General features: G+C 47.4%; 1 protein-coding gene across 1 annotated transcript in view; it reads right to left on the bottom strand.

Annotated features, from left to right (window-relative positions):
• Nucleotides 1-21,740, bottom strand: part of Fam117a (family with sequence similarity 117 member A) — a 64,462-nt gene that overhangs the window by 3,916 nt on the left and 38,806 nt on the right. Inside the window, exons 4-8 of the mRNA XM_035448146.1 lie at nucleotides 13,354-13,523; nucleotides 5,568-5,663; nucleotides 2,580-2,690; nucleotides 2,002-2,136; nucleotides 138-339 (exon numbers count right to left, since the gene is read on the bottom strand). Coding sequence (XP_035304037.1) covers nucleotides 138-339; nucleotides 2,002-2,136; nucleotides 2,580-2,690; nucleotides 5,568-5,663; nucleotides 13,354-13,523 — 714 coding nt within the window. The remainder of the gene's footprint in view (nucleotides 1-137; nucleotides 340-2,001; nucleotides 2,137-2,579; nucleotides 2,691-5,567; nucleotides 5,664-13,353; nucleotides 13,524-21,740) is intronic.

The raw sequence follows: 21,740 nt of genomic DNA, 5'->3' as shown, positions 1-21,740 counted from the left end.
TGTGCAGAACGATGACTCACAAAGATACTGGTTGGTTCATAGTAATGCCAGGCCTGGAACTACTCATAGCAAAGGCCAGTGGATCCCCCTTCCTGTGACCCAGAGCCAAGGTCTAGTGCCTTGGCTCCAAGACTTACCTTTGTCACTGTGGATGGATGTCAGCTCCTCAGTGGCACCCCGGTGCTCCTCACGGTTGGCCTGGCCAGGAGGCTGAGGGGACACCAGTGGCACAGAGGGAGAGCTGGTCATGTTGCCTGGCTCCAGGAGGAGGAGGGAACGGTCACAGCTGCTATTCTGTGGAGGAGCTGGGGCACGGTGCCCATCAGGGACCTCAAGTATCTGATGAGGAAGGAGAAGAGACTCAGTCCAGGGCCTTCTCAGGCCTGTGACATTGCAGTGACCCCCCCCAGGGGACTCCTGCACAAAGTCTCTTAGCCTAGAGGACAGAAGACTGTCACTTCCTCAAGCCATTTATTCCCTGACCTACCTTCAGTCTAGGAGAAACTCTGTTTCTCCCAGAGCATTTTTGTTCTTTTCCCTCGAGGCTTGTTAATCCAATATACCGTCACGTTCATTTGTATGATGTGATCAGTGCCCCTCTGTGTACGAGTCTCTTGGACACAAAGGTGATTGATACACAGGGTGACATAATAGGGACAAGGTACCACAACAGCACGCATGCTATAAGCCACTGCAGGACAAATGTGCAGATGGTTATCATACATTGAATACCTATTGCCCTCCTTTTTAAACATTCAGTGGTATTTGGATTCCCAGTGAACTAGTTGTGTACATGTGTTTGGGGGCATATGAAATCCTCCATATATCCAATTTACAAGGCAGCCGGGCCTGGCGTTGGTGGAGCACACCTTTAATCCCAGCACTTGGGAGGCAGAAGCAGGAGGATCTCTGTGAGTTTAAGGCCAGCCTGGTCTACAGAGCGAGTGCCAGGATAGGCTCCAAAGCTACACAGAGAAACCCTGTCTCAAAAAACAAAAACAAAAAACCCCAAACCAAAAACAAACCAAGGCAGCCAGAAGCCAGGTATGGTGGTGCATGCCTTTAATGCCAACACTTGGTAGGTAGAGGCAGTGATTTCTGTGAGTGCAAAACCAGCCTGGTCTACATAGTGAGTTTCAGGGTACATAGTGAGACCCTGTCTCAAAAAACAAAACAAAACAAAACAAAAAAACAAAAAAACAACAAAAACTAAATAAATAATACTAAATAAAATAAAAATCAGCCAATAGGTAAGTAACAAACTGAGGCCTGTACCCATCAGAATTATGTTCATACAGCCTAACTGCCATTCCCTAATTGAACTGTGTCAGTATACAAACGTGCAGAGACTACAAGCAAGGTAGCTGGTAATTCTCCTGTGGGATAGGGAGAAGGGTGCATGTGGACCTGGGCATGAGGGACTGATTGATGCATGTCACCAGTAGAGACAGAGGGAGGGAAGTGGCCTCAAAGTGAGGTGGCATGAGCTTGAGGTATGTGGGTGAGGGTGCCCAGTCCTCAGGGACCTGTCAGCTGACAGTCTCCTCGTAGCTAGGGCCCTCCTCTATGCTCATTTGTCATGGTTAATCTTGAGTGTCAGCGTTATTGAAGTTAGAACCCCAGTGGAAACAATCTCTGGGCATGTCTGTGAGGCATTACTTAAAGTAGGTTGACTGAGATGGGCAGACGTCCCATAAATGGGCATAGCACCATTCCCCAGGCTGGGGTCCCAGACTGAATAAAAAGTAAAATCAGACTGAACACAAGTATTCACTGCTCTGTTTCTGGCCAGTTAGTTTGTCACAGCAAAGATAAGTAACTAGCATGCCTGTCTCCACCACAAGGTCTTTCCTAATGACACCCACCTATCCCTGCCGTTCGTGTGCTTCTGGAAGAGAGGTGTTTACAGAGCTACAGCCTGAGAGGCCCCCAAGAGTGACCTTGTTATCTGCCCTCATACAGGTGCAGCCTGTCAGTACGCGCAAGGCAGCCACCACTCACCCTCAGCAGCTCCTCTTCACCCTGCTCCTTCACAAACACCTCTTCCAGCTCCTGGTTGAGTCCTTCTAGGCTTCTGTGCAGGCAAGGGCTGAGTCGCAGGACAGGGGACCCTGGGGGGAAGCTGGGAAGGGATGCCTAAGGAAAGGCAAATGAAGCAATCACATGAAGTCCCCACCAAGGCCCAGCCAGTAACCAATTATGACCGGGGTGATGATCATATCCACGTAGCTTTCTTCTTTACCCTTTTTCCAAGTTGGAAAAAAAAAAAACAATAAACTGGATACAGCTACAGATTTCAACAAGGCCATTAAGAGGGGCTTTCTCCAGCAGCGGGAGCTTTGAGGCATCTAGAGGGTGTTAGTGTCACTGCCTTAATTACACACGACTGGGGGGTAGAAGGAAAAGGCACTAAGAAGAGTGAGAGGTTCTTCCATTTCACCTTCTCCTGACCATCCGCTAGGCCATGAAACATCAAGGCAGCTGGCAGTGCTGCAAGGCTGGAAAAAACACTGTACACTACAAAACCCTGCCATGAAGGAAGACAGAGGGTGCCCGGTGGGCAGGGGAAGACAACATACCCTCCCTGCTCCCCGTACAGCATGGTCTCCTTGGACAGGGGAGCTCCGCTCCTTCTCCTTCCCACTTCGGCTCAGCTTTGTCCTCTGCAACTGTTGCTTCAACTTGGTGATCTAGAAGCCAAAGATGGAGGAGAAAGGAGGATGAGGCAAAGCCAAAGATATTGGCTCCTTCCCCTAGATGAAGCCTCTGAACATGAAGATTCATGAAAGGGACAGACTTTTTTTTTTTTTTTTAAATCTCAAAACAACTCAGTCAACTCCTCAACTAAGCTGGTTATCCTGCTTCTAGACTTGATTTTATGAATTGTCATGCATCCCCCAGGTAATCAGTCTCCAGACAGAAAACATGTAACATCATGGCTATGGATTGTAATGGACACTCTTCCTTTAAGATCATGGGTGGGCATAGTGGCACAGGCTTTTAATTCCAGCACTTGGGAGGCAGAGGCCAGTGGATCTCTGTGAGTCTGAGGCCAGCCTGCTCTACAGAGCTCGTTCCAGGGCAGGTAGGGCTGCTACACAGAGAAACCTTGCCTCGAAAATAAATAAATGCAAAAAAGGACAATGGACGGTTTCTGTTTTTCTATTTTTAAGAACCCCTTTCAGGAGACTGGAGAGATGGCTGAGTGATTAAGAGCACTTGCCACTTGCTGCTCTTGCTGTGGGCCTGAGCTCAATTCCCAGCACCCACATGATGACTCACAATCCTCTGTAACTTAGGTTCCAGGGGATCCAACATTGTCTTCTGAATGCTGTGGGCACCAGTCATGCATGTGATACATAGACATACATGCAGGCAAAACATTCATACATATAAAATCTAATATGCATATATATAATATATATATATATATATATATATATATATATATATATAGTGAGAGAGAGGGTTTCTCTGTGCAGCTTTGGAAAAGCTGTCGTGGCACTTGCTCTGTAGAGCAGGCTGGCCTCGAACTCACAGAGAGTTCAGTGATGCCTCTGCCTCCTGAGTGCTGGAATTAAAGGCGTGCAGTACCACCACCCAGCCTCTAAAAACTTTGAGCAGTGTCTTGCAAAGGTTAATTTTTAATTGTGTGTGTGTGCAGGTGAGTACACAGCTGCTCACAGACCAGAAGCACTGGATCCCCTGGAGCTGGAGTTAACATACAGGTGCCTGTGAGCTGTCTGACATGGGTGCTGGGAACTGGACTCTCACCCTTTGCAAGAACAACACTTGATCTTAACTGCTTCACCATCTCTCCAAACTGGCTGGTTTTTTTTTTTTTTTTTTTTTTTTTTTTTTTCTTTCATTGAGACAAGGTTTCACTCTGTGTAGTCCAGACTGGCTTGGAGCTCACAACAATCTCCCTGCCTTAGCCTCCTGAGTGTTGGAATTATAGGCACGTGCTTCCATGCCTGCTTAAAAGTGGCATTTCTGAGGGTCAATAACAATTTCTCAAGTGATATTCTCAAGCGTCCCAAAGGCTTTCAGACCAGTGAGTATGGAAATCCAACCCTTGCCTTCATTTAAAAGTAAACTACACTGCAGAAAGATAGGTTCTCTAGAAGGGCCACATTTCATTTTGACTCCCAGTCCCTGTAACAACACAGGGTATCACTAACATTTTTTGTAGTCATGGAGGAACAAACCTACTATAATCTCAGCACTTGGGAGGTTGAATCAGAATTTGTAGTCTGAGGCCAGCCTAGGCTATACAGTAATATCCTGCCCTCTCTTCTGCCCGCCCCCCCCAAAAAAACAAAACCCCAAGCTAAACAAATAAGCAAACACTTTTGAATATGATTCCCATCAAACTTGTAATTCTGGGCCTTCCATCCCTGAACAGGACACAGAACTATATGAATGGGAGGAACCTAATGGGATTCAGAAAGTAGGTCTGCTGCCCACTGCCATAAAAGTTGTGATGATAGTCAAGAAGAAACCACTTTGTTAGATTATTGTTTTAGATTTCTTTAGTTTATGTATATGAGTGTTTTACCTGCACACATGTTTGCCTGGTGTCTGTGGAGGTCAAAAGAGGATACTGGATTTCCCCAGAACTGCAGTTACTGATGGTTGTATGCTTCCACGTGGATACTGAGAACAGAACTGGGGTCCTCAGAAAAAACAAGTACTCTTAACCTCTGAGCCATCTCTCCAGCCCCTAGAAAGTGCTGTGTAATTACAGTGCTGGGGGCTAGGGCTAAGGAGGCACTCTGGGCTGCATCTCACAGCCGAAGAATGTGCTTTTAGACTTGCTGCTGTGGATCAATCAGACCATGAAGACTATGGCTCCCCACCCTTCCTGTGCAGAATTTGTTTACTCTGCCATTCAAGGCTTTGAGAACTTTTTACATTTCCACTTGGCCTTAAGCTTGCAGACCAATCACTTTCCATTTTCTCAGTGCTCTAAGCATCAAGGAGGGCAGAAACAACTTCCCCCTGTGAACAGGTCAGGGATGAGTTCTGGTAAGTTGACCCTTTCTTTGGAGCTGCCACATGACACTTCAGGCAGAGCTGGGTTAGAAGCCTTGGAATTCCAGCCTATGGTTTTCTCTCCCCAGTCTCAATGCCTGCAACCCTCCTGGGGCAGAGGGAGGGAGGGCCAAAACAAAGCATTTAGAAACTCGGGATTATTTTTCTCTTCTTTTAAAAGAAAACTAGGTGGATGATTAAGCAGTAAACGAGGCTGGGAGCTCCTGATTCCCAAGGGTTTGCTCCTTGCCTCCCTTCAGTCTCTGAATCACTTATCAGAGTCCAACCTAAAGTAACCATAAAGCAAACAATTCTTCCAGTCTGGATGCTGGAACCATCAGCAGCCACTGGCCAGGGGTTTTCTCTAGCAAGGGGATCTGTGGTCCTACAACCAAGCCAATGGAAGGCTGGTAGTCAGTTGGAGAGCCATTCCCTCAGGAGGAGGCTGGCAGGAGGTAAGAGAGACCGCAAGTGTAGCTATCCTCTAGTAAAACTCACACAGTGCCAGGAGGTTGTGGAGAGAGGGCAGTTACCTCTTTTCGGTGGTCTGTGCTGCCCCATGATGCTGATCGCTTGTGCATGCAGAAGCTGGCCCGCTCACCTTCCGGCTCTTGCCAGGATAGGGGAGTCTGTAGAAAGACATGCAGTAAGACAGGCAGCTCTGCAGGCAGGAAGCAGACAGGCAGTTTCCTGGATAGAGGTGGCGGCCTATGAAGCCTTCTCACATCTGTTCATCAAACTCATGGACACACCCAGCCTGCTTTATTCTTCCAGGCAAGGAAAGCCACGTACATGGCCTCATCCCAATTTTGACTCTCCAGTAAATCTTCCCCAAGGCCCAACAGTGTTGACCTCTCTCCTTTTTTTATTGTGTATTTGGTGCTTGGGGTGGAACCCAGGGCCTTCCATATGCTAGGCAAATGTTCTGCCACGGAGCTACATCCTCAGTCCTTCCTTATCGCTTTCTTTCATGTGTTATACTCCCAGTCAGTCTGGGTGTACCCCAATGGTGAGGCCAAATACTGTCCCTCTCCCAAGAAGCTTCAAAAGAGCCCTGTGTCCTTTATCCTCATCCCCTGTGTGCCCAGCCAAGGCCAAATGCCTGGAAGCCCACCAAAAACAAGTCACCAGACAGGATTCCAAAGCAGAACCAGGAGAATGGTCTCCCTGGGTGCCTCTGGATGAAGCAGGTGGCAACTGTGTAACACAGTGCCTCAAGCTTATTTCATCACACAGAGGGAGTGTCAGGGACTCCAAAGTCCCCCTGAACAAGCAAGGAAAAGACAGTTTCTGAAAATGGAGCCAGAATTCTGAATCCAGTGCTGATTCTTATCCCTTGGCCTGCTCACACCTCCTCCCCTCAGGCCTTCCTTGCTCCTGATGGAGAAGGTCTTTCTATTTGTTGCCTTCCTTTCCCTGCTGCATGAAGGCAGGCGATCCAAGATGGTGGTGGAAGAGCCACCTCCAACAGAGGAAGCTATTGGCTTCAAGCATGAAGCTCAAGATGCCCAGATCCCTCCCCATCACCAATATCCTACTTCCATTCCAGGAGAGGGGCCAAGCGGAGTACTCCAGTGGGACCAGCTCCTCTCTGACTACTGTGCACAGGCTGCCAAAAACACAGGGCCTGGGAACTAGCTCCTCTAAGAGATCTGCTGACCTTCCCCTGAGAGGCTGCTGCACACAGAGTGGGGGAGGATCAGGGGAAAACAAGACTCCTCACCACTCAACAGCTGCTAAGGGGAGCTCACAGGGCAGTCTGAGCCAGGACTTCCTTGTGCGACAGCTGCATGCAGAGAAGCCACTGCAGACGGAGCCTCTGGCTCTTCCTGTCTGCAGCTGCCCACGGGCAGGACCTTTACCAGGGCTGTGTAATACAGCCAGGGTGAGACACCACGGCTGTGTAATACAGCCAGGGTGAGACAACTGGCATCACCAGGGAGCACACTGTCAGGCCCATTCCCATCATTCTTCCTTTATGAAAAGCACAGCTAAGAATGTAGGCATGTACCCCAAAGTCCTCAAGTGACACTGGCTCTTACTGTCTCTGGAAACCAACTAGCTGATCTTCTAAATGTCCATGTCTCTCTAAACCAGGATGTCAGATCCCAGAAGAGCTACACAGGCTGACAGGGAACATAATCCCGTTTCTCCCTCAGCAGCTAGGATTCTGCAGAAACCCGCATGCCCTCCTTTACTGGTATGCCTAAGCCATGCTTGCAGACCACCAGGGCTACTAGTATAGCTGAGTCCCACACATCCCTGTCACCCCTGGAAAAGGAGCAAAGAGCATAGAGGAGAGGTGGCAAACCAAGGGGACGACGTTCACTCTGCCTCTGAGAAGATACTGTGCTCACAAGCAAGTGGTGAAAGAGAAAATACCCCAGGCTACTCACTGGCTACTAACACCCCTTCAAATGCCTCAACTACCTCCTTCTAGGAGATGTGAATAAATGGGTAGTTTGGACTGGCACAGGAGTGGAGGAAGGATGTGGAAATTATGGCAGTTGGGATCATCTCCTCTCCCAATCCATTCCTTGCCACTCTCTCTCTCCTTGGCAACACCGTTCCACTGTCTACTCTCCACTCTGTGCAGATCTAATGTTAAGGACATCACTTTATCTCAACATCTACTGCCTGCCCAAGGAGATCAACACCCCATCCCTCATCCCAGGTGCTCTCTGTCTTGCCAGGCAAACTCATCTCTCTCTCATTTTCTGTACCTCACCCACTGGTCTCTAAGCCTCTAAGCCATTTAAGATGGTGTGCCTGACAGCCTTGCCAGAGTGTCCTTGTAAGAGAGGGGCTGAAGGAGCTGGCATATGCTGAGAGGATAAAGCAACGTGATCACCAAAACACAGACTGGAACAAAGTGCTATAAGCTAAGGCAGCCCCTGGAAGCTAGAAGAGGCAAGGCACCCCCCGCAAGAGCATGGCACCCTGAACCAGATGTCGGGCACCTGCATACAGTACCAGCACTTGGGAGGCTGAGGCTGTAGGACTGCAATTTTTAAGGCCAACCTGGGTTCTGTATTAAGGACCCTACCACAAAAAGTAAAAGAAAAAACTTCCAAGAGCATGGCCCTGCCAATACTTTCATGTCAAGTCACTGCAACTAATGTGGAGACTTCTGGAATCTAAAACTCTGGAAGAATACACATCTGCTATCTTAAGCCGTGAAGTCTGAGGTAATTGTTAAGCAGCCTGACTTCCAAGCTGCTTCCAGGCTGGTGTGAGTACTGACAAGCCTAGCTAGCACGGCGGTCTAGCCTTCTGCCTCTCTAACTGCAGTATGTCAAGTGGGGAACCGTGCCCCTGGTTGCTCAGGACCCTCCTTTCTAAGCCTCACAATAAAGGTCTAGATCATGGTGTCCTTGGGGAACAGTAAAGTCACAGCTAAGACTCATCTCAAGGAGGTCACCAGGTAGGGTCAGGCCAAGCTCTGGGACAGCAGTGTAAGTGGTCATTCTAGATGTCCCTTTGTGTAGAGAAGAGTCTAGGCATAGAAGACCAAGAAGTCATGCTGTCAGGGGACTTGTGCTCTAGAATGCATGAACTTACTCCACACCCTGGCTAAGGGAGCCACTGAGTGAGGAGTAAGCTTGCTTACTAACCGTGAGTGGAGCAGCCAGCTGTGTAGCTGCTCAGACTGTTCAGAACTGGACATGCATGGGCAGAGTAAATGCCTTGCCAGGGATTCTAAGATTCCAGGGCAACATGTGGAAGGAAGATGGGCATGGAGGTGGAAGACGGCTTCCCAAGGAGCTAACAGAGCAACAAAAAAGGGAGGAGGATGGAAACCTCCACACTGGAATGTCTTTCTTGGCCTCCAACCTCGCTAAATTTCTACCTCGAGGTCATGACCAGAGGGGTAAGAGTCCAGGCCCCCAATGTCTCTAGTGCCCCTGGCTCCTGAGCATACTCTAATTGCAGGGCTGGTCTGGTCTGGTCTGGTCTGGTCTGGGCTCCCCCCTCCCCCAACCCGAGATGATTTCTCTGTGTAACAGTCCTGGCTGTCCTGGAACTCGCTTTGTAGACCAGGCTAGCCTCAAACTCACTGAGATCTGCTGGCTTCAAACTCACTGAGATCCACCTGCCTCTGCCTTCCAAGTGCTGGGACTAAAGGCGTGACACCACCACCCAGCCGACTGGGTCTTAAGAACAGTTCCCATTATGCCAGTTAGAAGTAAAAAACAGCATAGGACTTGACTGGGGAGAGATGGTTGGTCAGAAGCCACATGACAAGCTCAATTCAGCAAGGAGACAGTCCCTTAGGACTCTGGCCAAACAAAAAGGCTCTGAGGGTGGTCCACTGGCCAGCACTGAGAACTCTGGCCGCAGGTGGCCAAAGCCACCACTTCTAACTCGACAGTGACTAGACGACCTTCAGATTTTCCATCATGGCTTCATTTTCAAGTATTTGCTGTATTGTCAAATCATGTACTGAGCCACTGGTCCTGGTCACTAGTTTGGAAAACAGGCTCTGTGCCCAAGTTCTCATACCCACAAAGAAAAACAATTTTTAAAGGCCTGTGATGGTCATGCTGAATTATGTGCCATCAGTTCCCTGAATCAATAATTCAAGGAAAGGGAGGACCCCCACCACCACCACCACCACAGGTGGAGAAAGACAAAAAAGAAGTCCTCTCCAAGCAGTAATCAGCCTCCCCCTCTGGCCTTTAGGATCCTCTATGATGATGTCTGTTAAGGACTTAGGCTATTTTTCCCCCAAAGGATAAGTCAGAGGTCTATGCAGGAGAATCACGAAGGCTTTCCCATCTTACCAATTAATAAAGCAGAAATGGGGATGGAAAGAAGCAGAGTGTGGGTGGAGCCAGGCAGGGCAGGTACCCAAGGTCCCTTCTGTGGACAGGATGCCACCAGCTGGGGAACTCTGCTCCAACAGCCAACCCAGCTGTGGTAAGCTGACTTCCTCCCTCCAGAATACAAGGCTTAGATGCTTTGCACAGCAAGAAGGGAGAGAGGTGACCACAGCCACTGGCATGCACTGCCTACCATCACTGGCCCTGGTCTGGGCTTCGACACTAAGAGAGACCAACCCAAAGCACTTGGTGGCCAGTTCTGGGTTACCAAATGGCCTGGGGGAAGGGTGTGTCACAGAGGAGAAAACACACTCAAATAATCCAAGGCCATTCTGAAAACCTCCTCTCAGACACAGGACTTCCCACGAAGAATGGAGATGCCACAAGGGGTAGGGCTGGGGGAGTAACTTCCTAGTCCTTTCTGGCCCTGTTCTCAGGAAGCTAATACTGGGGACACCTGCTCACACCTTTCACATTGTCCCTCCAGGCCCCAAAATGCTGAGCTGGAGGTATAGTTCAGGAGTATAGCATTTGGCCAGCATGTGCAGGCCCTGGGTTCCATCCTGAACACTGCAAAAGATACAACCATGCATGGAGCAGTACTTCCAGAATACCCCTCCCCAGTTGTTACACTCACACCTCTTCCTCCTTCCTAGAATAGCTGTTTCCCCAGATAAGACCCTCCCATATCCCAGTTGTTCCTCTTGCCTCAAATATGGAACCTAGATTCTGTGTCAATCTGAGGCTGCCCGAGGATTGGCTTCATACTTGACTGAAGAAATAAAACGTGGCCAGGAAGGTGACCCTGAGATTGCTGACAACACTGCCATAGACTCAGATGCTAAGAGCTTTTAATCATCTGCCCTATGCAGAGGCCTGGAGAACACAGCACACCCAGCACTCTAATGGCAGGTGTTCTCTGTCTGGGGCCTGGTTCTGACACTGGCTTGGAATGAGCAAGGCCCCTGGGCCCTCTAGGGGTTTTCTGGGAAGGTGCTGCTTAGCCTCAGCCATAACTGAGGAGTGTCAGGGATGATATGGCCTCCAACACAAAGGAGTTTAGGCACCCAGAGCAGTAACAAGTACCTGCCAGTGAAGCAGACCATGAGATGCTCCACTACTGGGGCTAGAGGAGAAAGGGCCTGAGTAAGGAGAAGGATAGGAAGAGCTGGCTTGCTCAAAGCAACTGGAAAAGGTCTGGCACCCACCATTCCCTACGGCTGAAAAGCTGTTAATGAGCTCAGTGGCAAAGCATAGCACTTGCCTTGTATGCTCTATCTCCAGCATCACAAAACTAACTACTAATTAACCAACTACCTACCTAAGCTTTCAAAGGCCTTACTACATCTAACCTCCCCCCTCCTCTTTTCCTTTCCCCACACTCCCTGAAAATGTCTTCTTTACCCATCCTTTCTGGGTGATCTCTTACAGTTTAGAAGGGAAGTACACGGTCTTCTGGGGAGATGGCAACTGAGCCTAAGGCTTTCACAGTGTAATGCCAGTGCTAAAAATGGCAGCTTGTGACAGGCCAGGGGCCTCGAGCAGGAATTTGAGTGGAGCCCAAACCTAGAAGCAGAAAATTCCCTGAAGAGCAGGGCTGGAAGATGGGCAGAGCGCATACTTGGGGTTGGATGCTTATGCTGATCAGAATTCTCCCACCTCTTGCCTGCAGCCACAATATTGACAGGTTGCTAAGAGTTCCTCGAGGGCTGGAGCCCATCCCGGAGAAGAGGAAAGCTGGAGGGCTGGGCCTTGCCAGACCCATGGAGGCACATCGCTGACCTCTGTCTTGCTGTGGCAAGAAGCCCAGACTTGTTATATAAAAGATCTGGCCTGCAGCTGGAGCTGAAGCAAAAACATGCAGTTGAGAACCCAAGCCACTCCACTTGGCCAGAGATGTCTGAGGCCAGGCCTGCCTAAAGGTGACAAAGAGAAAGCTATGTGAGGATTGGAATGGTCATTTTGCAGAAGGCTGGCAAACAGGAAGTGACAGAGGTGGGGATAAGTGTGCCACACAGATGCCTGGTATCTAACAAAGGATGCTTATATGTCCATCTATTTGAAGAAGCAACCTCAAGCCCCACTCCTGCAGGAAGCCCTCCTTGACTAAGTACATTATCTGGCCTGAGTCCAAGACAAAGGAGTGTGCTCCTCTAGGGCCACGAGGGAGAAGCATAACCCACCATGTTAAAAGGATAAAGGGAGAATAGTGCTGGGTTCCCAGGAGGGTGCCCACTGCTCTCCCTACCCCTTCCCCTCCCACCTGCACATCTAAAGACCACCACTGATCTCACCAATAATTTTTGGTACACACTGGCCATTTCTGGGAAAATCTTGTTCCTCTAAACTTTGCCAGACACCACCCTATGACATCCCTTAGCTGTCAGTTCACTGGCCCTCAGGAACTGGAAACCAGGCTCAGAGAAACCAAACCTTGTTCCCATTGAAAAGGAGTGAGCATTCAAACATTCATTAATAACATTTGAAAATGGATGACATAAAAAGAAAGGAACCGATGGGATGTGCTGAGAAGCAAGCAGAGTGAGTTGCACGGGAAGGGGGTCCATATCCTTTGGCCATCCGCATGCAGCATGCATGTGGGCAGAGCAGATACACTCTACTCAGCAGCACACAAAGGAAGAGCTGCCTCACCCTATCTTGTCTTGTTACCCAGAATGGAGAGCTAAGGCAAGCTGGGTGTGCTTTCCTGCATTTCCACCTATGGAAGAACAACTCAATTGTTTTGAAGTTGAGCAGGACTCAGCCTAAGATGCCCACAACAGGAGCCTACTCTCACCAACTTAACTGCTAAGAAGACTGAAGTCCTGAGTCAGACTAGGAAATATCTTTGGGTGTCTTCCAGATGATATGACTTCTTGCTCAGGCTAACATGGCCTTATCCAAAAGATGGACACATGGACTGGATGGTCTGTGGAAGGTCCCTTCCAAGGGCACGGCTCTTCATGAAAACACAGAAGGAGAGAAAGCTGAGCTCTGCAGGACTCAGATGGGTGCCCTGGAGACCTCACCTGGATGCTGGAAAGGTGTAGCTCCTCACAATAATGTCCTACTCCTATTGCTCCAATGGGGTTGGCCCTGGCTCAACATCTCTTTGGCCTTTTCCTGGGGAAATGCAAACTAGACTGAATGTTGGCTTTAGTTTACCTTCAGGAAGGCAAATCTCATTTCAAAAATCCCGGCTTCCAAAGTCAGATGTGGAGTTCCCACATGTAAACCCTGAAAGCCAAACTGAAAACCCCAGCTTGACATCCTTCTTCACCAGGCAGGTGGAATGCAAACTCTTTTTCATCTACATTTACAAAGAAAAACAACAGCAATGACAACCCTGGTAGACAGTAGAAGATGAAAAGCTTCTATGAACAACCAAAACCCAGGACAAGTCATTTCAGTGACAGAACTTGTGAGTGATGGACCAGAGGCCCCCTCAGCCAGCCCTCCTACCCATCCTGATCCCATTAGGAGACATCTGTATTACCTGGGTGGCTTTGTCATTTGTACAGCAGGTGAAGGCCCCATCAGCATCTCGTGGCCACTGGCCCAGAAGGTAGGAACTGAGGACGGTGTCCAGGGAGAATGTACGTCGGACCTGAGGTGGTTGAGGCCTACACACCGACTTTTCTGGGGCCACCGAACATGGGACACTGGCTGAAAGAGAGCACAGCCCACAACGCCTTGACATCAGCATGGAGAAAGGAGTCATGGTAACCAGCCTGCTCTCTTGCAGGACAACTCACCTGCAGGCCATGTCTTCATTCCCCTCCTGAAAGAATTCAAAGCAGCAAAGGCGCATCCTGTCTGACCAGCTTTCCTGACTTCACTTTAGCACTAGGAACCATTTTCACATTGGAATTAGGGGTTACCTTGTTTGTTATTTTGTTTTTAGAGACAGGGTTTCTCTGTGTAGCTCTGGCTTTTCTGAAACTAGCTGTATAGCCCAGACTGGCCTTGAACTCACAGTGATCCAATTGCCTCTACCTCCAAGTGCAATTGAAGGCATGTGCCACCACTGCCCAGCTTTAGGAGCTATTTTAGACTCTGAGTTCAGAGCTACCAAGTTTCCACATTGAGACTCCTTGGAGGAGCTCTGTTTCCCAGCCTTAGAGGGAACTCCATGTTCACAAAAACCAAGATTTCTTCCCCTTTTTAATTTTCTACTCTCCTTCCTCCCTCCTGAATGCATTTTAGGGAGTCTACATTGCACAAACTTGGCTCAATTCATTAAATTTTTTTTCTTCTTTTTGTGCTGCTGGGGACTGGATCCAGAACCTTATAAAGGCTAAGCAAGCATTCTACCACCAAACTGTATTCTACAACACCATTTCCCCCGTTTTTTTTTTTTTTTTTTTTTGAGATAGAATCTTTCTACATAGCCCAGGATAGCCTTGCATTGCTAATGTAGCCCAGGCCCACCCTGAACTCACACTCCTGCCTCTGTCTCCCGAGTAGATGGGATTATAGGTGTGCACCACCATGCCCAGCATGAAGGAGTCTTCCTATTTCCTTCAGTTTTAGGTGGTTCAAGGAGAGTGAGGGGACTGGCATGGAAAGAACCACAGAACACCAAAAAGAAATTATCCAAGTCTGCAGGTCTTTTCCTCCCCCTTCTCTGTGTCTTATCTGAATGGCAAAAACAAAAACAAAAAAGGGACCATTATAAATGCATTCATTTTATTTTATGTGGGTTAAATATTTCTGGGAGAAATTAAAAGTTGAAACTGTTTTTAAAACGTAAGCGTTCTGGAATCGTCTGGAAGTTTCAGTGATCTGGGTTGACCCTATTTTCCATGGCCATGTTCAAAACACTCCACTATCTTCAGACCTCTAAAGACTCCCTTCAAACAGAGCAAAATACTTTCACATCTGTAGTAATCCCTCGGTAATTTATGTGTATATTCAGCACAGCAGAAAGAACTGGGAACTGTAGGTATAAATAGACTAGAAGAGGGTTTATATTAAAGAGACACAAAAAGATTGTCAGTTCCTCAAAAAATTAAACAGAGAATTCCCTTAGGGTCCTGAAATTCTACCTCTCTGTATAGACTCTCCTCAAAAAGAAAAACAAAAAAAAAAAAAACCCACAAAAAATTTAAAAACAAAAGCAACAACAAAAAAAGAGATTTGAAAAATTATTCGTATACCCATGATCATAGTAGCATCAATTATAATAGCCCCAACTTGGAGGCAACCTGAACTACAGCACTGATGGGTAAGATGAAATAAGCGAGACACAGACAGGCAGGCAAATGCTGGATGATTCCATCTTCATGAGGCATCTGGAATAGGCAAATCCATGGGAGCAAGAGGGAGATAGAGGTGACCATGGGCACAGGACGAGGAGGAATGGGAGTTACTGTTAAAATAAATATCGACTGCCGGGGATGATAAAAAATTCTAGAAATAATATGGTGGTGGCTACACTTTAAATGTACGTATGCCACTGAATTGTAAACTTTAAGATACTTAAAATGATAAATTTTATATTATTTATGTTACCAGTTTTAAAAAGATACCAACAATGTCATATTCTCCAAATTAAGTGTTTACATATTTTGAAAGGCTTGTAGTCAATATAAAATAAATTATACCGTATCATATTTTGCCTTATTCAGGCCATTATAAACCCCCAATTCAAAACATCAACAATCTACTTATTTGCCATTTTTAAAGATTGTATAATACCAAACAGTGATTTGTTTAACTATCTATATTACTGAACATTTGGTTTCCTCTCTAATATGGAGATCATCAACGTTAGTGCATAGCCAACCTTTATTCTTAGGTCATCTCCCTCAGGCAGCAAGTAACACTCACTTAGAAGAACTTAAAAATGACTTTTAATGACAAAAGTTATAAATTATCAAAAAGTCAAAAAATATACAAACCAACCAAACAAAATACAAAAACAAAAACCCTTGCCGGGGCGTTGGTGGCACATGCCTTTAATCCCAGCACTCGGGAGGCAGAGGCAGGAGGATCTCTGTGAGTTCGAGACCAGCCTGGTCTACAAGAGCTAGTTCCAGGACAGCCTCCAAAGCCACAGAGAAACCCTGTCTCAAAAAAAAAAAAAAAAAAAAAAAAAAAAAAAAAAAAAAAAAAGAAAGTGAGAGACACTGTATCATCATGTAATTCTTACCTTCTGAATGTGGATACATATATATTTTAACATTAAGAAATGGGCTGGGCACCAGGAGGCGGTGGCGTCCTCCTTTAGCTCCGGCACTCACCAGGCAGAGGCAGGAGGGATCTCTATGAGTCCGAGACCAGCCTGGTCTACAGAGTGAGTACTAGTTGGCCTAGGAGGCCCACTTCTGCCTCCCAGGTCCCACCACCCAGCATTTTTAGTTTTGTGAACTGGACAGCTGGGGATACATGGTCTTAAAACAATTAGTTAATTAATTAATTAATTAATAATGGAAGCACATCATAATACTGTTTGGCTGTGTTTCCACCGCCTTTCCATATCAATATATTCTTATTACAGCACACTTTTGCAGGGATGTTGGGGTTTTTTTGTTGTTTGTTTTTTCAAAACAGGGTCTATGTAACAGCTCTAGCTGTCCTGGAATTGGCTTTGAAGACCAGGTTAGCGTCAAACTCAGAGCTCTGCCGACTTCTGCCTCCCAGGTCCCACCACCCAGCATTTTTAGTTTTGTGAACTGGTCTCTTGATATAGCCTAATCAGGCCTTAAACTTGAATTCTTCCTGCTCTCACCTCCTAAGCATTTAGATTATAGGTATGTACCACCATGCCTGGCAATACATTATTTTAAATGATCATACCATCTCTATGCTAATATTCTCCAAAGGCCCTTTCAAATCTGGAAGTCAGGAGCTGGAAAGATAACTCAGAGGGAAAAGACACCTGATGCCAAGTCTAAAGACCTAAGTTTGATACTCAGGACTCATTGGTGGAAAGAAAGAAACAACTCCTGAAAGTTGTCCAGGTTGTCCTCTGACCTCCACTCATGCCATGGCCATGCATGTGTGCAACACACACACACACACGCACGCACGCACGCACGCACGCACGCACGCACGCACGCACACACACACACAAATAAAAGTGTCAAAAAAAAAAAAAAAAAAGGCCAGGTGTCCAAGGTCCCTGTTATGGCCCACTGTGCACATCACTCCTTTCTCTACATCAGACAAGGCACACGGTACCATTTCCCATTACTGACCAGACAGACCTTCTCTCCTTGCCTGGTGCTGAAATCTGAGCTGTCTGCCAGGCCAGCCTAACTCCTCCAACTCCTCCCCACCTCCAGATCCTGGGAATCCCCTTCAAGGAGTGTCTCAGATGCCTTGGGTTTGCTCAGTATACTTTGTACTCTTCTGGTACTTACTGTTCTCTCTCTCTTGGGCTGCAGGTATTTGTGACCCCTAGATAATGAATAGCCAGTGAGGTCAGGCTTTGATTTACCTTCATAGCCCAGTGTCTACAGCATAGAGCTGACAGCTGGCAAGAACCCAAATACTCCAATATACTGAAAAATCTACAGTAGAAAGATAAAGCTTCTGTAATTACACCACTGAATCCGGGCAGATCCACACCACCCACTCACCTTGAGTAAAGACCCCATAGCCACTTGTCTGTCATTCCATCTCAGAGGCTCTGGAGGCCTCAACCTCTTCCTTTACTTTCTTGTCACCTTGTTACTGCTGTAAGTTAGTGACAGCCCACTAGTTCAAGCCTCAAATTTACTTTCCACACAAACCATTCAGTTGCTCATTATTCTGCACTAAGCTTAAGATGTAAAGTGCTAACTCAAATATTTCTGGTCTACAATAGGAACCAGCTCAGCTCAGACACTGAAATGCTAAGCCTGTCCCTAACAGCCCAGTGAGAAGGCAGAGCCCTAGAAAGCACCTTTGCAGTATCATGTGACAGATAATCAAAGAGGCTGGTGAGCAAATGACGGGCACATAGACTAGGATGTCACAATCCTAGAGGCTGCTTCTTCCTCATTTTGAAGGACAGAGACTGTGACTCCAGGACTGAGGAATAGTGAGATGGGGAGAAAGGCCATTCAGAATCACCTGCCCCATCCTCTCAGCTGAAGACTCTCCAGAGACCCTGAAATATCTTATGCTTATACGACATTCCTCAGTGGTGCCCCATTACTACAAAGTACTTTGGCTTGCAGTCACCTTTTCCTCTCTTGTCAGCCCTGGAAAGCGACAGGGAGACTGAAGAAAGTCAAGGCACAAAGAAGCAGTGTCTAAAGACATCCCTCATCTCAAGAAGGTGGCAGCAACCTAAACCAGCCTCTCTTCCACCTGCTTGGAGGCTGCTGGATACATGGAGAGGGGAGACTGCCTTTTTAGCTCTGCTCGGGGACAAGGCATTATAAGAGGTAGGGGTAGGCCTGATTTTGGGTCTCCTGTAAATTGTATTTGTTTTCATTTGTTTCTTATGAGGCTTTTGAAATATGTCACAGAGGACCTTAGGGACAACAGCAACCACACAGATTTTACATCAGTTCCTATCACCCCTCATAGCCACCCTGGTCAATTAGGTCCAATTTCAAGAACAGTGAAGCGAGTGGTACTTCACTCACACTACTAACAGATAGAGTCCAGGAAATACTCAAAATCCTGGAATTGGTATGAGAATCATCCATTACTCACTTGATAGTACATTCTTTCCAACTGCCTCTAATCAAAATTGTTCACAAAGGCTGTGTGACTTGCTCCTCCATAGATACACAAAAATAACAGAAATAGTGAAAGGGAAATTTTTTTAAAGGACCTAAGCTAGAAAGGGAGGGAAGGAGAGAGTGGCATGAAGAAAAACAAATGTCCGTGTGGGAGGGCGCCCTGCGTGCGCTGCTGGCAGACAGACCTGCAAAGACCTGGCCACACTGAGCCCACCTGCAGGACCCATCTCGCTCTCCCCACCCCTTTAGATGAGGTCACAGCTGGGCCCCAGCCTTATCTCCATAGTGGCCACATCCCAGCACAAGGTGCTGGCTCAGCTCCTAGCTAGCCACAAGGTTGAATTGCCTCCTTTCTCAGAGCTCTTAGGAAGATTCCATGGCCCCTCCCAAACCCCCAAATTCATGGCATGTCCCAGCCCCTTTGAGGAGACTAAAACGCCATGTTTCTTTCATGCCTAGGAAATAAAGGACAGGGTACTTTAAAAAGATTGGATTTTTTTTTAACTAGAAAAAAAAAAAATCTGTTTATTTCGTAAACCTCCCCCAAAATGGTTTGGCAAGCACCTGCTGTTTTGGGCACCAAAACTGATTAAGAGCTAAACCAAGGCATCAATTTCCCCTAACAACAAATCAAAGCCCAAATCAGATACTGATGTGACTGTGTGCCATCCTTAAAGGGGCTGCAGAGTTGGGGGGGTACAGTACGGTCCTGATGCCCGAGAGGGGCCACACAAGCAGCGTGGGTCTGACAGCTGTGTCCTCACTATAGTGTGACTGCAGCCAGCATCATTACCTTTGTGGACCTGCCTTCTCTAGGCCCAAGTTACCTCCTAGGGATGCTGAAAAGAAAAGAAATGCAAATATGCTTTAGTCCCTTATGAAGATCCAGGAGAAGAGGTAGAGGAAGAGGAGCCTGCTGAGAAGCCTGTTCTGAGGTCTACCTGTAGGCTGTGCTTTCCAGGCTGAGAAGGTGCATCGCAGGCCTGGGGTTTGAACCTAAGACCTCATACACACTCGGCAAACACTTCCACTGAACTGCAACACCAGCACTCTCTTCACTTTTTATTTGAGGACAGGGTCTCAATAACTTGCCCAGGTATCCTTGAATTCAATCTTTAGCCTAGAAAAGCCTTATTTACATTTACATTCCTTCTACCCCAGCCTCCTAAGCAGTTGTGATTACAGGCTGGTCCCATCAGGCCTGGAAAGGTACTTGTCTTTCCTGTGACAGTCTACTGTGCTGTCCTGGATACTGTCTGAGATAAGTGTTGCAAGAAGGATATCAAACAGCTCGTAGCTAGGCAGGTGGCATACGCCTGTAATCCCAGCACATGGTAGGCAGAAGCATTAGGAACATGAGTTCCAGGCCAGCCTTGGCTACATATAGTGATCCCTTGTCTCAAACAAACAAAAATCAATAAAACTGCTTATAGACTTAGACATAGGTAACTATAGATGAGCACTTAGGTTCCACTGCTTGAAAGCATCCCCTTAGCTGTCTCAAAAGTGAGTGTAGCAGTGGTGGGGGCTCATGGGCCTACCGGAAAGATCTGGGGAGTGGACTCTGTCCTGCATTTGTGTGATTACAGCTAAAGGATAGGAAGTGTTGAGAAGCCAAAACCGTTGCTTGTGGCTGGAAGATGAACTGGTTTCATTTCTGGAAAGCGCCCCTCTCAGATTTAGGAACCTGGGAGAGAAATAGAACAATCGGCTCCTATATCAGAGAAGACAAGCCAGTATCATGACAGGCAATGACAAAGCAGTCAGCACTGGGGCACAGGCTGGGTGTCTGCAGGAGGGTGGAGTGTCCTGTTTACTGCACCATGGGGTATTATCGGCCCATCGCATGCAGCAGCCTCCACAGCTCAGCCACCTGGCGAGGCACCCTGGCACCAGGCCAGACCATTTCACCACGCAGCTGAGTAGTGGCGGATGCTTTGGTTCTTGGGCAACAGCAAATGGAAAAAACAAAACAAAACAGCATAACCTAGATAAGAAGCCTTAGGTGCTATCTTCCAGAGTCACTTGGCCCTGTCTCCCAACTGCTACACTTGCATGGCTTCAGGGAGAGGGGCTAAGGGAAGAGAGGCCCATCAGTCAGGTGGTGTTTGCCTATTAAGGCACTGTCAAGGAAGCCAACAGCACACACAGCAGACAATGCCTTTAGTAAGTAGGTTTGAGTGCCCACTAAGCATCAACTTGCTGATAGTCTCTGCAGATAGGCGAGGAGTAAGACAAGAAGCTACTGGCAGGGTAGAAGAGGGGAGGCTGTTGCCACAGCCCCAACAGTGCCAGCTATCCACCACCAGGCATACCCCTAGGGAATATCCCCCAGCAAAGGTGCTTTCAAAAGGGCCACCAATTCATCTCTACCTCTCCTAAGATCCCTCACTGGAAAATACTCAAGCCTAACCCTAGCAGAGGACCTCGAAGAAGAGGTGATAATGCTTAGGATGAAGACTATTGATAATATAGGACATGGGACATTTCTGCTTCTTCTCAGCTTGGCCAGGGGTGGGGACCAAACAATTTGCCAGGAGAAATCAGCCCTGACCAAAGGGTTCTGGCTGGATATCTGGAGAGACGATTCCACCATTTCACCATCTTTCAGGCCATGTAGGAGGGAGAAACCTAGGATGGAAAGACGCTACTCTTCCCACCACCACTGGCATGTGCCTAGCTTTCCTAGTATATCCCCAAAATGAAAGCAAGGCATAATGAGATTTTACACCCAGCAAAAACTCAACAACTAGCTGGTTCAACAAACAAGGTATGAGTCATCTTCTCATGTCATCAGGCTTTCAAACATTCTTAGCACTGGCCTTCTCACCTCCCTCTTTTAAAGAGAAAATAGCCCTTATTGTAACAAAAGCTGCAAATATGTTATAGGAAATAAGAAAATGAGACGAGTGAAAACCCCAAACTAAAAGCCCCACCTAGAGATCACCAAAATGCTACACGTATCCTTGGTTTTGTTTTTGTTTTTGTTTTTCCCATGCACATAATGTATGCTAAACATAGTTTTGTTTTTCAATCAATGATCTTCACTTAGAGATGAAAAACACGAAGGGCCAGGGCAGTATGGTGGGACACTGAGGGCCCGGCCCTCTCCTGTCCACTGTGGTGCAGCACTTGAGAAATCTGGAGAGCAAAAATTGACAGGGTCTCAGAATTTCTAAACATTTCCCCAAGAAGAGATTTG

This window comes from Cricetulus griseus, chromosome 7 (assembly GCF_003668045.3).
Source record: "Cricetulus griseus strain 17A/GY chromosome 7, alternate assembly CriGri-PICRH-1.0, whole genome shotgun sequence".
Lineage (NCBI taxonomy): Eukaryota > Metazoa > Chordata > Mammalia > Rodentia > Cricetidae > Cricetulus > Cricetulus griseus.
The sequence above is the reverse complement of the archived record's forward strand: the minus strand, read 5'-3'. Positions and strand labels throughout refer to the sequence as shown.